The 17075-nt window shown below is 47.7% G+C and overlaps 1 protein-coding gene across 7 annotated transcripts in view; it reads right to left on the reverse strand.

The window, feature by feature from the left end:
• SEC24C (SEC24 homolog C, COPII coat complex component) overlaps positions 1-17075 on the reverse strand; it is a 647635-nt gene that overhangs the window by 22677 nt on the left and 607883 nt on the right. For all 7 annotated transcript variants that reach the window (XM_075072850.1, XM_075072852.1, XM_075072855.1 and 4 more), the window contains one exon: positions 4437-4564. In XM_075072850.1, the coding sequence (XP_074928951.1) occupies positions 4437-4564 (128 nt within the window). The remainder of the gene's footprint in view (positions 1-4436; positions 4565-17075) is intronic.

Below are 17075 nucleotides of genomic sequence, written 5' to 3' on the forward strand. Positions count from 1 at the left end.
CTGTTAGTCTATAAGGTGCCACAAGACTCTTTGCTGCTTTCATTAAATTAAAATATCACTGCCACCACCAATCTGAGAGTCCTCATAGAGATCATTTCAAGTAAAGAGCTAAATCAGTATACATCAGGGATGATGTCCATCTGGTTTGAAACCTAGGCCTGATCATGCTGAATAGTACTAGTTAAGCCCTCCCCTACTGCTGTCTGCTGTTGCATGCTCACAGTGACTATGCCCACAAATCTTGTGTTCCTGATTTCTCTTCAAGCCAGGAGAGAATTTATTGATGGGGCTGGAAAGCAACTACATTTGGGCCATTCACTCATATCTGCATCAAATCCTGAAGCGTGCCTCTCTGCAGATGGGTGCATGAGCTTACTTTGGTGGAAAGCAGAACCCTGTCTTTTGTGGTACTTAGTGGCCAATGAAAACAGTATTTCATAGCAATGTATCCCAAAAGGCAGGTGGTTTAGTGGTTAAAAGTCTACGGCTTGGTCTATACTTTAAATTTAGATTGATGTAGCTACAGTACTCAGCAGTGTGAAAAATGCATACTCCTGAGCACAGGCACCAACTCCATGGGAGTTCCAGGGCTGAAGCACCCACGGAAAAATAGTGGGTGCTCAGCACCCATCAGCTGCAGCTGTTTGGGAGCACTGCGAGGGGTTTGAGGGAGGGTAGAAAGCAGCAAGCAGGCGGCCCTGGGGAAGAGGGTGGAGTGAGGGCAGGGCCTTGGGGCACAGCAAGGGTGGAGCACCCCTGGGGAACAACAGAAGTCAGTACCTATGCCCCTGAGTGCCAGGGCTATGCTGACCTAATCTCCACTGTAGACACAGATAGGTTGACAGAAGAATGCTGAATTCCCATTCAGGAAGGTGGGATATCTAGTGACAGAAAAACCCCATTACCTGGCAGTATGCATCTATACTATGGCACTATAGCAGCATAGCTACAGCATTGGAGATGTACAGCTGCAGCACCCACAGAGTAGACAAGTCTTCTTAAACATGTACGTGCACCATCATGGTTTATGGATTTAGTAGTATTTAAGTGTAATCTTAAAGACAACCTCCAATGTACCTCTCTCTGCTTTTCCTCTGCATTCATTCATTATCTGTGTAAAGTGGACTAGGAACATTGATAGTTTGTACATTGTAATAGCTGGCAAATTGTATCACACCACTATGTGAACTCAAAACACTGAAGCCATGTGAAAAGTGGTTGCTATTGCCTTGTGAATCTGATATCCATATGTTCAACAGCAACTTCAACACAGATGTGATTTTTATGTATCTGAGGCTTTAGAGACACACACATTTTCACCCCTTACAATGTGCTAACTTATTCCAAAGGATATGTTTTCTGACATAAGGGCCAGGATTGTCCTTCACTGCCTTGAGGTCCTGCATAGTGCTTTTCAGATTTTCAAAACCTCAAACAGTATGATTCCATCCTAGAAAAGTTAGGGACTCCAGTTACAGTGTGTCTGTGGGCAATTCTATTTCCTAATGCACCCGTAAATCTGCATATCTTGACCTCTATGAACGTCCTTAATTCAAACTATTCTGATAATTTTTGATTACTGCTTTCGATGCTCATATGTGAAGAAAACCTTCTTAAATTACAGACATTGATAAGCATCCTATCTTTTTACGGCCAAGCCAGAGTAGGCAATGTAGCAACTTTCAGAGATGAGCAAACTTAGCCACAGTGGGACAGTTTGATTTGATTAAGAGAACACTTGCAAGCTACAGGCTGCATTCATAGTTCAAAGTGCATCTCACAACTGGGAGAATCCACTGCTTGACTTTCTGGCCTTTAAATTATGCGACTATAGCTGACATCATCTCTCCTCTCCCTAATCACGGATCACGGCCTCTTGGACTGGTGGTTGAACTCTGCCCATTCCCTTCCCTCCTCATTCCCTCAAACAGCTCAGTTCTACTGCTTTACCCAGCCCATTCTCCTCTCCCTATCCACAAGCAACTCAGTTGTCCAGGCTATACTTCCATTCACACCCTCCAACCATCCTCCCTTCTGACAGTCCAACACTGTTTGTGCCTGATATCACTCAGCCCACCCCCTGCTTCCTCTGGTGGCCTTGTCCAGCAGCCAAGAAATCCATGGGTTTTCTTTGCCCATACAACACTTCGACCTGTCTCAGGCTTCTGGGCAATCAGATTTTTCTCAGCCTGCTGTACTACCAGAAGAAAAGCACACTCCACAGGGCTAAGGAGTGCGCTGAGTGCTGTAAAACAAACACAATATACATCTACACACCATACACTACTTATTTCTCGAGGCTCCAAAGTCCAACAGTTACTTTCTGAAGCCTCAAATGCTGTCAAACACAGGTCCCATCTGGTGAGCAGGTGCTGGATTTTAAACATTCTAGATTTACCTGAATGCCTTGTTTTTAACAATACCCATTCTCCTCCTGCACACCCTGTACATATAACTTTAGCTCCATTTACAAAGTCTTATTTCTCTCAACAAGTGTGGGATACTCAGCTGAGCACTCATTTGTTAGCAGGGCCCCCTCACAAAGGAGCCAGCCCTTATCCACAGTCTAGAAGTTTCCAGTGCTGGGGGCTGAGTGAAGTCACTAAAGCAGCTTTTTGCCCTTGGCCACATTTTACTGGACATCGCAAATCAACACATTTATTCAAAGCACACATACATCAAGGTTTGGAGAATGAGTACTGGGATGTACTTAATACTTCACTTCCACAGAATCACTGCTTCAAACCCCCACCCGCCCACCTCTGAAATGAGGCCACATCTAATTATTCCCTTGTAGTTCCTTTTACCCACTAGATGCCACACTACAGAAATTAACTTTGGGGCAATTCAGATTATCAAGAGTCAGAAAACAGATTTCCAAGACCTACAGACTAGTCTTAAAATGACAAAAAAAATTGCAACAAAACAGGTTAAGAACTCCATATATCCCATCACACTACTCAATGGATTCTAGTGCGAGCTGAACACAGCAAGGCATTTGATGGATGTACCACTCAATTTAGACATCCAGCCTGCAAGAAAATGGTGAATTCACTGTTAGGAACAGCAGTGTTAAGACAAGTAATGCAGGCCTGTAACTACAATGTTTATTCATCGCAATTACCTTTAAATTGCTCCACAAACTTTAAGCCTCTTAACAGTCTTATAAGGTAGGCAAGGATTAGTCATGTTTTACAGATGCAAAGTGAAAGCAGCAGAGGAGTAACAGACTAAATCAGGCAGAGACATGGACAGACATCAGGCATTCCTGGCACTCAGTGCTGTGCTCCACACCCCGCCACATATGCACACATGCATGTCACAAACAGCTAACTCAGTACTATTTGATACGCAATCTTATTTGATTCCACAGCTTCATCTGCTAGAAAAGATTTCTCTTCAGTGACTTGGAACCATTTTAAGTAGCTATGGGAGAACAAGCCAGGCAGGCTGGGGAAGGGGAGTGGGAGCCGGGCGAGTGAGCGGTGCTGCCAATGAACAGTTTAGCCACACAGCAATTGCCTTGTTTGGCAAGAGGTGTGGAGAGGTTAAGAAGAAACTAGCTGGACTCTGCTGATAAAGTGGAGATTCTAAAGTACTTAATTTACTTGAGGGCATTCTGTGACAAAAAATTAAAAATTCTGCAAATTTTATTTGTCAAATAGATATGGAGACTCAGCAGGAGAGTCTGGGTATAAGGGAGTCTGGATGCATGGGGGTTGGGAGGATGGGGCAACGGCTCTCTGTACAGTGATCCCGTCCCCCTGCAGCTCAGGAGCGATGGGTGAAGGAAACACGTGGTGGGGTGGGGAAGAGAAGGAAGAGGGGCAGTTTGCAGAGCTTCCTACAGCCAGGGGAGAAATTTAGGAGTGGGTCTGACAGCCCTGGATGCTGTGCAGGGGAAGAGGAAGTCCTGCCTTCCCCAACCCAGCCAGAACTAGCAGCTGAGCCCAGCACAGGGTAGAAGGCACCAGCCAGGTCTTCCCCAATCCCACCCCCTGCACCACAGTGATTTACCCTTCTGCCAGCTGCCTTGGGCACCCGAAACATACTGGTGGGCAGGGTTGTATGAACCGTCTTGTGGCTTCCCTTTCCTTCCCAGTCAGAAAGTTATTTTTCTGCAGGGAAGCAAAGAAATCTGCGGGGGACATAAATTCTGCCATGCACAGTGATGCAGAATTCCCCCAGGAGTAAACAACATTGCAGAGGTCAAATTCTTCAGTTCTTTCATAGACCATAACATAGCCTACTCATGCCTAACAATTACTTGACACTGTACATATGCTGAGAACTGATGCTTCCTTAATCTTCACCCTCTAAAATCTCCTTCCACAAAAATTTAAATGATCTAGCTCCCACAGACAGACATCTACTAAAGAAATGAGCTGCCAGGAGTTCAGAGTCTCTTAACTGCAGGTCCAGGATGTTGCTCTCACCTCATCTGTGGGTAGCGTAGCCAGTGGTTTTATGACAGCAGCTAGGGGAACTTGGGATTGTTTGGCCATATCCGAGGTGCAAGGAATATTGTAAGATGTGCATCTTATGTAGCGAGGGCTTGCGTTACCTAGAGGGAAGAACAGAGATAAATACAGAGCTTTAATAAAGTTTATATTTCTATATTAACCTAAGTATCAAGGTCAACATGTCAAGTCATAATGCAGACTTTCCGGCTCTAAGGGTTGTAGAGATTACATTTTTAATGCAAACAGCCTCTATGTCTGGCAGCACAGAAAAAGTGACGTAACTGCAGAATTGGATTCTATAGCTTACAAGGGAATTTATACAGTTTTGAAAATGTGGGAGTGATAGCTGTCCCTGTAATCAGACATAATGCAGACAGATATAGGGAAATTTTTCCCCTCCTCACCCAATCCCCAGATCAAGCAATGCCTCTCATTCATGAGATGAAACATCATAATTAAGGCTAAGATTTTGTCATGGTTATTTTTAGTAAAAGTCATGGACAAGTCACGAGCAATAAACAAAAATTCACAGAAGCCGTGACTTGTCTGTGACTTTATGGTTTCCCTACCTCTGTGATGGCTACGAGCTGTGGGGTTCTCCCTCTGCCCATGGCAGCTGGGCACTGCAGGGTGACCATTTTTCCCAAACAGAAAATGGGACACCCCAGTTGCTCGCCTGAGGTGTCCCCCTCTCCTCGTGCGAGGTTGTCTCCTGTTGCTGGAACCGTGAGGAGGGCCCCCTCAGGAGTCTGTCACCTGTCATTGAACTATGCCGGGGGCCATGTTGCTGCTGTCGCTGGAACCCGCTGGGCCCCACAGTCTGTCAGCTCCAGAGTGAGGCTGAAGCAGAGAATGTCATGGAGGTCTCTGGAAGTCACGGATTGTGACTTCCATGATCTCCATGACATAAACACAGCCTTAACCATAATGCATTTCTATTCCTAAAGCTCTGTGTTCCCACAGATCCAGTGAATATAGTGTATTTAGAATTTCAGAAAGCCTTTGACAAGATCCCTCTTCAAAGGCTATTAAGAAAAATAAGCAGACATGGGATAAGAGGGAAGGTTCCCTGATGGATTGGTAACTGGTTAAAAGATAGGAAACAAAGGGTAGGAACAAATGGTCAGTTTTCAGAATGGAGAGAGGTAAATAGTAGTGTCCTCCAGGGATCTGTACTTGGCCCAGTCCTATTTAACATATTCATAAACGATCTGGAAAAAGGGGTAAACAGAGAGGTGACAACATTTGCAGAAGATACAAAACTACTCAAGATAGTTAAGTCCCAGGCAGACTGTGAAGAGCTCTAAAAGGATCTCACAAAACTGGATGACTGGGCAACAAAATGGCAGATGAAATTTAATGTTGATAAATGCAAAGTAATGCACACTGGAAAACAACCCCAACTATACATATAAAATGATGGGGTCTAAATTAGCTGTTACCACTCAAGAAAGATCTTGGAGTCATTGTGCATAGTTCTCTGAAATCACCCACTCAATGTGCAGCAGCAGTCAAAAAAGCAAACAGAATGTTGGGAATCATCAAGAAAGGGCTAGATAATACGACATAAAATATCATATTGCCTCTATATAATCCATTGTACACCCACACCTTGAATACTGCATGCAGATGTGGTTGCCCCATCTCAAAAAAGATATATTGGAATCGGAAAAGGTTCAGAAAAGGGCAACAAAAATGATTAGGGGTATAGAACAGCTTCCGTTTTAGGAGAGATTAATAAGACTGGGATTTTTCAGCTTGGAAAAGAGGCGACTAAGGGGGGATATGATAGAGATCTATAAAATCATGAATGGTATAGAGAAAGTAAATAAGGACGTGTTATTTACTCCTCCTCATAGTACAAAAACAAGGGGCCACTAAATGAAATTAATAGGTAGCAGGTTTAAAACAAACACAAGAAAGTATTTTTTCATGTAAGGTACTATCAACCTCTGGAACTCCTCGCCAGAGGGTGTTGTAAAGGCCAATATTATAACAGGGTTCAAAAGGGACTAGATAGATTCATGGAAGATAGATCCATCAGTGGCTATTAGCCAGCTTGGGCAGGAATGGTGTCCCTAGCCTCTGTTTGCCAGAAGCTGTAATTGGGTGACAGGGCATGGATCACTTGATGATAACTTGTCTGTTCATTCCCTTTTGGGGGCACCTGCCATTGGTCATTGTCAGGACAGGATACTGGGCTTGATGGACCTTTGGTCTGATCCAGCATGGCCATTCTTATGTTCAAAAAACTGCCAATGCACCGCAGTCCTGATGTGTAACACCTCTGCTACTCCAGTATAAGTGCACCTCTCAGTTGTACCCATGAAACATAGTTCTTCTTTGAGTGCTCCCACATTTCTATTCCAACATATCAGAGGTGTAGTCATGTTAGTCTGGATCTGCAAAAAGCAACAAAGAGTCCTGTAGCACCTTATTGACTAACAGACGTATTGGAGCATGAGCTTTCGTGGGTTTTCACCCACAGGATTCTTTGTTGCTATTCCAACACAGACTTTTGCATGCCCCAAGTACAACTGCCAGACTTTTTTCCTTTTCTAGTACCGATCAGGTTGGCTTCAGTGCCTTTTGGTGCTATGTGCTCATAGCGCTGATATAAAAGGCCTCACGCCCCTTCAGTTGCTTCATACTACCTGTGATGGTTGCTGGAACTTCCTTCATTGCTCAGGTAATTTCTCTCAGTGTTTTTTTCTTCTCTTATCTAGTGCACATAGTTATTGTAGTTTACTTCGTGAGTTTTGGACACCTCCATACTTGGAGAGACTTGTCAGCGCTCCGGTACCAGGGCATGCCTCAGTCACCAGGCCTCAAGCCCTTTGCTTCCTGCGGCAAGTCAATATTCTCAAGTGACCCGTACTTGAGCTGTCTCAAGTGCTTAGTGGAAGATCAGAAAGACTGTTGCCAGATATGCAGGGACATTAGACCCCCATCAAGAAAAGACCAGTAGGCCAAGCTGAAGGTCTTCCTCATGGATGCATTCCTCAGGCTAGCATTGGAGATGCACTCAGACTTGGCACCAAGCACCTCAGCTTTGGTGCCAAGTGCTCTTCTCACCAGTTGAGAGTCCTGGCACTGATTCTCCTCCCCGGCACCTCAGAAACAGCACTATAAGCACCAGGAGAAGAGTTGCTCCCCAGTGCTGAAAGGAAGCAGGTCCCTAATACACCCGTGTCGAGCCACTTTCCCTCTCCAGCACCGCAGCACCCACCTCTACCAGTCTCAATACTACCACAAGCGCCGCTAATTCCAGTACAGGAAGTGTCATCCTCCAGCAGACATTGTACCAGTCAGTTTGTGGTACTGTGAACCCTAGAGACATTTGCGGATGCTAGAGACTTGTTCACTCTCTTGGTCCCAGAGATTCAGGACTGCACCGCTGGTACTGACAAGCGGCAGAGAGCCATCCTCCACCTTTCATGAGACACCACTAGGGGAGCCTCAGCTCAGACTTCTGCCCGACACCGTTTGCCAGCACTGAAAGGGTCAGCACTGCCTTCGTCTTCCCCCCACAGCCTGTCTTCCTCATTGGAGTCTAAATTGTGGTCCTACTCTCCCCACTGTCAGGACCGCCCGCACTACTTCCCACACAATTCCTATCCTGCTGTGGCCTCAGGTGCTATGGTGCCCCAAAACACTTGGCCTCCAGGATCGTGGGGACCGGCACTCTTGCAATGGCCTTTTTGGAACCCAAGGGGGCTTCCCCCAGGCCAGGGCACTGTTATGAGGCGTTTGTATTCTGTGACCTTGGAAAGTAGGGCATCTCCAGTACCGTACCGTGAGACTCCAAACGCAGACTCCGGTGCCAAGCCCAGTGCCAAACCTCAAGAGGAGGTCCCACAGGTCTTGAAATGGCAGAGGCCCCTCAACCAGCCTTAGCCTCTTCTTTCTCTTCCCCAGAAGAGGCAGTGGTGGCTATCGTGTGTCCCCACCTCAAGATGACCACAAGGCCCACCAGGACTTCTTAAAGCAGGTGGGCTCAAACTTGGGTCTCTCCAAGCTGACATGGTCAAAGAGATGACACACTGTTTATTGGACATTTTGTCAGCAGCGAGTACCTCAAGAGAGGCTCTACCCCTTAACAAGGCGATCATGGACCCAGGTAGAGCACTTTGGCAGACCCCTGCTCCCCAACCATGGCCAAAAGGACAGAGCACAAATACTTCATACCAGCCAAGGGGTATGAATTTCTGTTTTCACACCCTCCTTCAGGGTCTCTAGTGGTGGCAGCCATTAATGTGAGAGCCTGTCAAGGTCAAGCAGGGCTCACACCCAAGACAAAGGATCCCAAAAGCTGGACTTGTTTGGCTGAAACGTCTATTCGATGGGTGAGCTACAGCTTTGAATAGCGAACCAGCAAGCATTGCCAGGTTGCTATGATTTTAATATGTGGGAGATGCAAATATTTAAGGACATACTCCCCCAAGAGGGCAGAAAGGCCTTCTCTTCACTAGTGGAAGAAGAGAAAAGAGTAGTTAAGGCCTCCCTGCAGGCAGTCTTGGATACCACCAATTCTGTGTCCAGATCAATGGCCACAGCTGTTATAACGCATAGAAGCTCATGGTTATAGTCTTCGGGAGGTACAGCAAACCCTCCAGGACCTCCCATTTGAAGGGCCCTTGCTCTTTTCATAGAAAATGGACACCAAACTCCATGGACTTAAGGACTCTAAGGCGACCCTAAAATTTCAGTCTGTATTCGCCGATAGCATCCCGAAAACACTACAGGCCCCCACAGACTGGATGCTATTTTGCGCAGCCTGCCTTGCAAGATCAGCGGAGAAGGAAGAACAAAGGGTACAGGAGTAGGCCCCCTCCCCCAACCTCCTCCTCAGGCCAGCAATCTTCCCCTGCCACTTGGGCAGCTCAAAGCACTCATTTTGATGAGATGCTTGCGGAAGACATCTCAGTCCCCTCAGTTTTTGATCCAGTTACCCCTTTGTTTTCTAACCAACTCTCCCAGTTCCTCAGTGCCTGGATCCATATTATCTTGGACTGCTGTGGTCTAAGCACAATAGAATTAGGTTATACCCTCCATTTTTTATCCACCCCGCCCTCTCTTCAGGGACTCTTCTCACAAGCAACTGTCTTGTCCAATCCCTCCTTTCGGTGGGAGCTCGGAAGAGGTTCTGTACCATCTAAGAGGAAAGGGGTTTTATTGCTGTTACTTGCTAATTCTGAAAGCCAAGGGGAACACTCAGACCAATCCTACACCTTAATCATCTCAACCACTATCTCAAGAGCTAGAAGTTCCACATGGTCGGTGCAGTAACTGAGATTCTTCAAGCTGTCTCTCCTTGTGGGTGCTCCACTTGAGGTGCAGGGCGCACAATCACCTACAGTTGGAGAATTTCAACAGCAGTACCTGGTTAGGCCGCACATGCGCTCTCCTTGTCTCATGCCTCTGTTGGCAGTTGATTAGTGATGTGTTGCTTCCCCCTCTCTCAGTTCCTTCTCTACCACAGAGTACTGATAACTCCGAAGCAGAGGGAAGGAGATCGAGTAATGGAGCACCCACAGAGGGACACATCTCGAAGAACTTCATTCACTGCACAAGGTGAGTAACCCTCTCTTCAAGTGATGTCCCTGTGGGTGCTCCACTTTAGGTGACTATATAGCAGTGCCCCGTGATGGCAGGAGGGATTTGCAGTTAGTTCTGAATAGACGTGTCCCAGCTGCATGTCAGATGCTGAGACCTGATCAATAATGTAGTGTTGTATGAATGTGAGGTGATGTCCAAGTAGCTGCTCTGAATATGTTGGTAATAGGCATGTCGTTCAGGACAGCAATTGATGTGGCTACAGATCTTGGGGAGTGTGTTCTGACGCATGAGGGGAGTTGTAGGTCATATTGCCAGTAACAGAGCTGGATGCAATCTGAAATCCATCTGGAAAGTCTCTGATTAGATATGGGTTTGCCTTTGGAACATTCAATGGTGTAGAGGAAAAGTTTAGGAGCTTTCCTGAACAATTTGGTCCATTCAAGATAAAAGGCTATCGCTCTCCTAAGGTCCAGAGTGTGGAAAATCACCTAATCTATCCTTGTGAAGTTTAGGGAAGAACATGGGAAGATAGATAGGTTGACTGATATGGAAGAAGGAAAGGACTTCAAGCAAAAATTTAGGGTGAGGTCAGAGTGACCTTATTCTTGAGAAAAAACATATTTGAGGGGCCTGCCATAAGAGCCCCTATCTCTCCCACACATCTCATGTACACGATGGCAACTAGAAAGGCCACTTCTATGGAAAAGTGTAGTAGAGAACACATAGCCAAAAGGTTCGAATAGGGCAGTTGTGAGGAATCAAAGCACTAAGGTGAGGCCCCACAGGGCTGTTGGCACTCTGGGATCTGGGTAGAGGTTACGCACTCCCTGGCGAAATCTTTTGGTAATTGGGTGAGCAAAGGCTGAAACACCGTCCACTTGGTCACAGAATGTTGTAATGGCAGCCAGATGTACTTGTACTGAACTCATTAAAAAGCCAGATTTCTTAAAGTAAAGCATGTAGTCCAGGACCAATATGGTAGAGGTGATGGCATCAATTTGTTTAAGCACCTCGTGTGGAATCTCTCATTTATGGAGGTACATAACTCGTGTAATGGGCTGTCTTCTGTTTAGCAAGATGTCTTCAACATACTCAGAACAAGTTATCTTCTTGCCTTGGAACCACTGAGGAGCCAGGCTCTGAGATGGAGTGACTCCAAATTTGGATGCAGAGTCTAACCCCTTCCTTAGAAAGGAGATTTGGAAGAAGCAGGAGAAGACATGGTGACATGACGACGTCTGTTGCAGTATGGGTACCAGGTTTGCCTGGGCCATGCAGGTACTATCTGAATGACTTTGGCTTGATCGATCCTGATCTTATGCAAGACCCTGGACAGCAATGTGGTAGGAGGGATGGCATACAAGAAGGATGTATCCCATAGGATGAAAAATGCACTGCCTCTGGGTCCTGGCTCCAGACCCACTCTGTAGCAAAAATTTGGACGACATTTGTTGTTCTGTTTTGTGGCGAATAGGTCTAGCATGGGAAACCCCCATAGTTGAAAAATGCTCTGGATCACACAGGTGTTGATTTCCCACTAATGATCATTCAAAGAACCTTCGACTTAATGCGTCAGCTGCGACGTTCTGAGACCCCAGCAGGTAGGTGGCTGATATGGTGATGCTGTATTGGATGCATCATGTCCAGAGCTTTATGGCCTCCGTACATAGGGAGTGTGACCTCAGTTCCTCCCTGCTTGCTTATGTGGAACATGCAGGCCACATTGTCCATCACGATCTGTAGGTTTCTGTTTTTGATCAGAGGCATGAAATGTGGATAGGCATTGCAAACTGCGAGCAGTTCAAGTACACTGATGTGGAGTGTTAATTTGGAAGGAGACCATCTTACCTATTCTGTGAGGTTGCCAAAGTGAGCATCATTTCGGGAGGAAACTGTAAGAAAGGGACACCTATGCAGATGTTGCGTGGGTGAGTCCACCATTGTAGCGAGTCCTCAACCTTTACTGGCATGTTCAGAAGTTTGTTCAAACTTCGTTTGTGTGGGGTGTACACGGTCTTGAGCCAACCCTGCAAGCAGCCTGCTGTGTTTCACCACATATGTGGTCATCACCATGTGACCTTGTATTTGGAGACTGGTTCTGGTGGATATTTGTGGGCTGTGCACCAAGGTATTGACGAGGTTCATTAGAGCACTGAATCTCTGAGTAGATGCTGTTGCTTCTAGAGAATTTAGATGGGTTCCGATTAAGTCTAGTTTCTGAACCGGCGTTAGTGTGGACTGTTGGACATTTATTAGTAGACAGACTTGTGAAGAGCAACATTGTCTGTTGCATGACTGCGATGGCTTCTTCCCTAGGGTGAGTCTTGACTGGACAATCATCTAAGTAGGGGATATATTGTGACCCCGTGCTTGCAAAGGTCAGTCACTGCCACAGCAATGACTTTGGAAAACACCCAGGAGGCAGTTGAAAGGCCAAAGGGTAGTACCGTATATTGGAAGTGGTTCTGTCCTAGTATGAATTGAAGAAATTTCCTTAGCATTGGATGTATAGCAAGGTGAAAATATGCATCGTTAAGGTCGAGGGCCACAAATCAATCCCCTTGTTCCAGTGCTGGAATGATTGTAGATAATGTAACCATCCTGAAATGTGTGTTCTGATGAATTTGTTTAGCTTCCTGAGATCAAGGATGGGTGACACCATGCTCCAGACTTCTTCTGGTTAAAAAATGGGAACACAGAAGCCCTTCCCTCGGATGTACCGAAACTGGCTTTAGCACTCGCAGGTGTAGGAAATGTTCTACTTCCAGTCTCAGGGGGGGGCTTCTGAGGGGTCTCTGAAGAGGGATGGGGAAGGAGGATGGGTGGGAAGGCTGGAGGGGAACTGGATGGAATAACCAATTTTGATGATTTCTAATCCTCATCTGTTGTAAGTGATAGTTTGCCAAGTTAGACAGAACAATATTAGACAATTGGAAGTGGTGTTGGCAGCAAGAGTTGGGGGAGGTTTGTCAAGCCCTGGACCAAACCTTCAAATCTGCTGTTCAGATGCTGATTGTTGGGATGTGGTGGATTGGGAAGAGTTTGATCTGCATTTGGTTGGTCTCTGCCTATGTCTCTGGTTATCGTATTGTCTCAGTTGCTGTGTGCGCGGGGCCTGTCTGGGATGCTGTGATGTAGAATACCTGCCTTGTTGTTTATGTTTTGTTGCAGGTACATAAATACTAAGATCTGAGAGTTGCCCTCAAATCTTTCAATGAGTGGAGTGACTTGTCAGTCTTACCAGCAAACAGTTTTGGACCCTTGAAGGAAAGGCATACTTCAGAGCTCCCTGCCAGAGAGCAAAAACATGTGGTATTTTCTGTACTGACAGATGTGAACATATCCACCTGGGGCATCCCCAACCTCTGGAAGATCACCCTGACCACCTCTGGATGGAGCAACCACTAGTGGAAAGATGAGAAGGTTCTGCTGAGGCGATCTGCTAACCCATTCCTGGCCCCAGGCAGAAGTGCGGCTACCAGATGGATGGCATGCCGCACACAAGTCCCAAAGGCGGAGAGTTTCTTGATAAAGAGCCAACGACCTGGCTCAGTCCTGCTGTTGATGTAATATATTGCAGTACTGTCTGTCAGGACCTGCACCACCCTGCCTTTCAGGTAGGGCAGGAACGTCTGGCAGGCTGGGTGAACTGCTTCGAGCTCCCTGACATTTATATGATGGTTCCTGAAAATGTGCCTCTAGAAGGAAGACTCTGGCTCGAATGGAGTCAAGAGCCGCCTCAATGAACTCTATTTGTTGCATTGGCCATAAGGTCGAATTCTTTTAGTTTACCAACAGGACCAGATCACGGCAGGTGGAACGTACCAGATCAAGGCTCCACCGCACTAGTTCCAGAGATCTGTCCTTGATGAACCATGGGGGTGGGTATACAAGGTCACTGCCTGATCTGGGGAGGACAACTACTGGGTTATTGGGGGAGGCCCCAGGAAATCACTCCTCGTGGGGAAAGAGGGTTTTGGGGTGGGGGTTTGCTCCTCTCCCCTGGCTTCTGAGTACGCCTTGTGCACTGAGTGGCCCTGCCAGTTGCCGCTCTGAGACGGTGGCCGAGGAGTGGATTGATGGAGGCATCGGCATCACAAGCATGCCCCACACTCCCCAGTAGGCCATTGCACCAGCCACTGGCCTCGCTGCCATGACAGCATCTTGAAGGTGAACACAGCCTCAGGTGCCCAACTGCACGATGCTGTCGCAGTGAAGGGTTGAATTCCCTTTCCATACTGGAGAAATCACCTTCCGGTGACCACAGAGAGGACGCAGAAGCTTGCATCTGGCGGCTAACCATTGCCGCGGGAGACCAGTGCCTCGAGTAGGTGGATCAGAGACAGGGGGATCAATACCACAACACAGACCGCTCCCATAGTCTAGAAGACTGAGATCTACACTAAGGAGACAGCCAGTGGGAGGATGATCGGTGTTGGCGGTACGATGACCGGTGCCTTCCTCAGGGCAACCCGCATTGAGAGAGCAGAGACTGCGACTGCAGTGCCAGTGATCTAGGACGCCCTGTAGAAGATGGAGACCTGGGACGTGGAGATGGAAAACGCTTTCTCGATTCCAGAGACCAGCGTCTTTTGCTGACACCCCAAGGGGTCTTTACTGCAGAGTTGCCCTTGCCTTGACCTATGACAAACGTGGTACTGGCAACACTGGTAGAGGCCTCTGCTCTCTGGGCACTGGGAAAGCCTGTGAAGGCATCAGCCCTGTCACCAGTGTGGGTCTCCTACTGCTTTCTGGAGTCAGTGGTGGATCCCTTGGGGAGCGAGGTGGAGCCCCATGGGGGTAGAATGGGGGGAGATCCCCATGCAGCTCCAGTGTGGGCTGTTGGCTCAAACTGGGAGAAGAGTTTTTACAGATGCAACACTTACAGATGCTTCACGTATGTGATTCTCCCAAGCCCTTGAGGCAACTGCTATGGGGGGTCACTAACAGGCATAGGCTTGTTGCAGTCAGAGCAGGGCTTAAAACCTGGAGACTGGGACATGCCCTGCTTGGGACAAAGTCCCCCCTGGGACTCTCTCCTCTAACTACACTATTTACTAACTGCTGCAAACAAACTATTTACAAGGCCCTAAGGGTCAAAGACTGGAGTAAAAGAACCGCTAATCCTTGCTATGCAAGGGAAAGGCACTTTGACTAACCACCATGGGCGGTAAGAAGGAACTGGGAGGGCGTAGGGCCAGCGGCACCCAATATACTGATGCCTGAGTGCAGAATGCAAGAGGGCACCACAGCTGACCCTACGGATATCACTAAGACAAAAATTTCCAACGGCTGCACACATGGGCACGTGCATACCTAGAATGGAACTGACATGAGCAAGCACTTGAAGAAAAACTTTTTTCCTGGCTTTTTAACACATTTTGCTATGCTAGCTCTTATGCCTTTCCCAAGGAAAAGACGGTTACTCATCTTTGTAACTGTTGTTCTTCGAGATATGTTGCTCATATCCATTCCAGTTAGGTGTGCGCGCGTGCTGCGTGCCCATTCGTCGGAAGACTTTTTACCCTAGCAACACTCGGTGGGTTGCTGAGCGCTCCCTGGAGTGGTGCCGCTATGGCACCGCATATATACCCCAGCCGACCCGGCCACCTTTCAGTTCCTTCTTGCCGGCTACTCCGACAGTGGGGAAGAAGAGTGGGTTTGGAATGGATATGAGCAACACATCTCGAAGAACAAACAGTTACAAAGGTGAGTAACCGTTTTTTCTTCTTCGAGTGATTGCTCATATCCATTCCAGTTAGGTGATTCCCAAGCCTCACCTAGGCAGTGGGGTCAGAGTGAGATGTGGCAGAGTGTAATACTGCGGAGCCAAAGGCTGCATCATCTCTAAATTGTTGGACCAGAGCATAATGCGAAGCAAAGGTGTGGACTGAGGACCAGGTAGCTGCACGACATATCTCCTGGATTGGTACATGGGCCAGGAAGGCGGCTGATGAAGCCTGAGCTCTGGTAGAATGTGCAGTGAGATGGCCCGAGGGAACATAAGCCAGGTCATAGCACGTGCGGATGCACGCCGTCACCCAAGAGGAGATCCTCTGGGAGGAGACAGGTAGGCCTTTCATCCGGTCAGCCACAGCAATGAAGAGTTGGGGCGATTTCCGGAAGGGCTTTGTCCGGTCGATAAAAAAAGTGAGCGCCCTACGGACATCTAAGGAACATAACTGCTGTTCCCGCTGAGACGAGTGAGGCTTCGGGAAGAAGACCGGAAGGAAGATGTCCTGATTGGTATGGAAGGCCGACACCACCTTAGGGAGGAATGCCGGATGCAGTCACAACTGTACCTTGTCCTTGCGAAAAACAGTATACGGTGGGTCCACCATTAGTGCTCGAAGCTCGGAGACTCGTCTGGCTGATGTAATGGTTACTAAGAAACTTGTCTTCCAGGACAGGTATAGAAGCGAGCAAGTTGCCAACGGCTCGAATGGTGGAAGCATAAGCCTGCTTAGGACTAGACTGAGGTCCCAGGTAGGGGCAGGGCGGCGTACCTGGGGGTGGAGGCGCTCCAGGCCCTTGAGAAATCTAGTAACTAAAGGATGGGAAAACACGGAGTGTCCACTCTCCCCTGGATGGAATGTGGAGATGGTCGCCAAGAGCACCCTCAGAGACGATATTGCCAGGCCCTGCTGCTTAAGGGACCAGAGGTAGTCCAAGATAGCGGGGATCGAGACCTGAGGGGGAGTAGTATTCTGCGTTTCACACCAGCAGGAGAAACGTTTCCACTTAGCCTTCCACTCGGTCAACATATCTGGCCTTCTGCTACTCAGGAGTATATGTGGTACTGGAGCGGAGCAGCGTAACTCTGACCTGTTTAGCCATGCAGGAGCCGCACCATGAGGTGGAGGGCTTGCAGGTCTGGGTGGCGAAGATTGCTGTGGTCCTGCGTTATGAGGTCCGGGTGGAGAGGCAGGGTAATTGGGTTGGCTATGGACAGGTTGAGCACTGTGGTGTACCAGTGCTGTCTGGGCCACGCTGGCGTGATCATGATTAGGTGCACTCTGTCCCTGCGGAGTTTTATCAGGACCTTGTGAACCA

This window comes from Chelonoidis abingdonii, chromosome 16 (assembly GCF_003597395.2).
Source record: "Chelonoidis abingdonii isolate Lonesome George chromosome 16, CheloAbing_2.0, whole genome shotgun sequence".
NCBI classification, from domain to species: domain Eukaryota; kingdom Metazoa; phylum Chordata; order Testudines; family Testudinidae; genus Chelonoidis; species Chelonoidis abingdonii.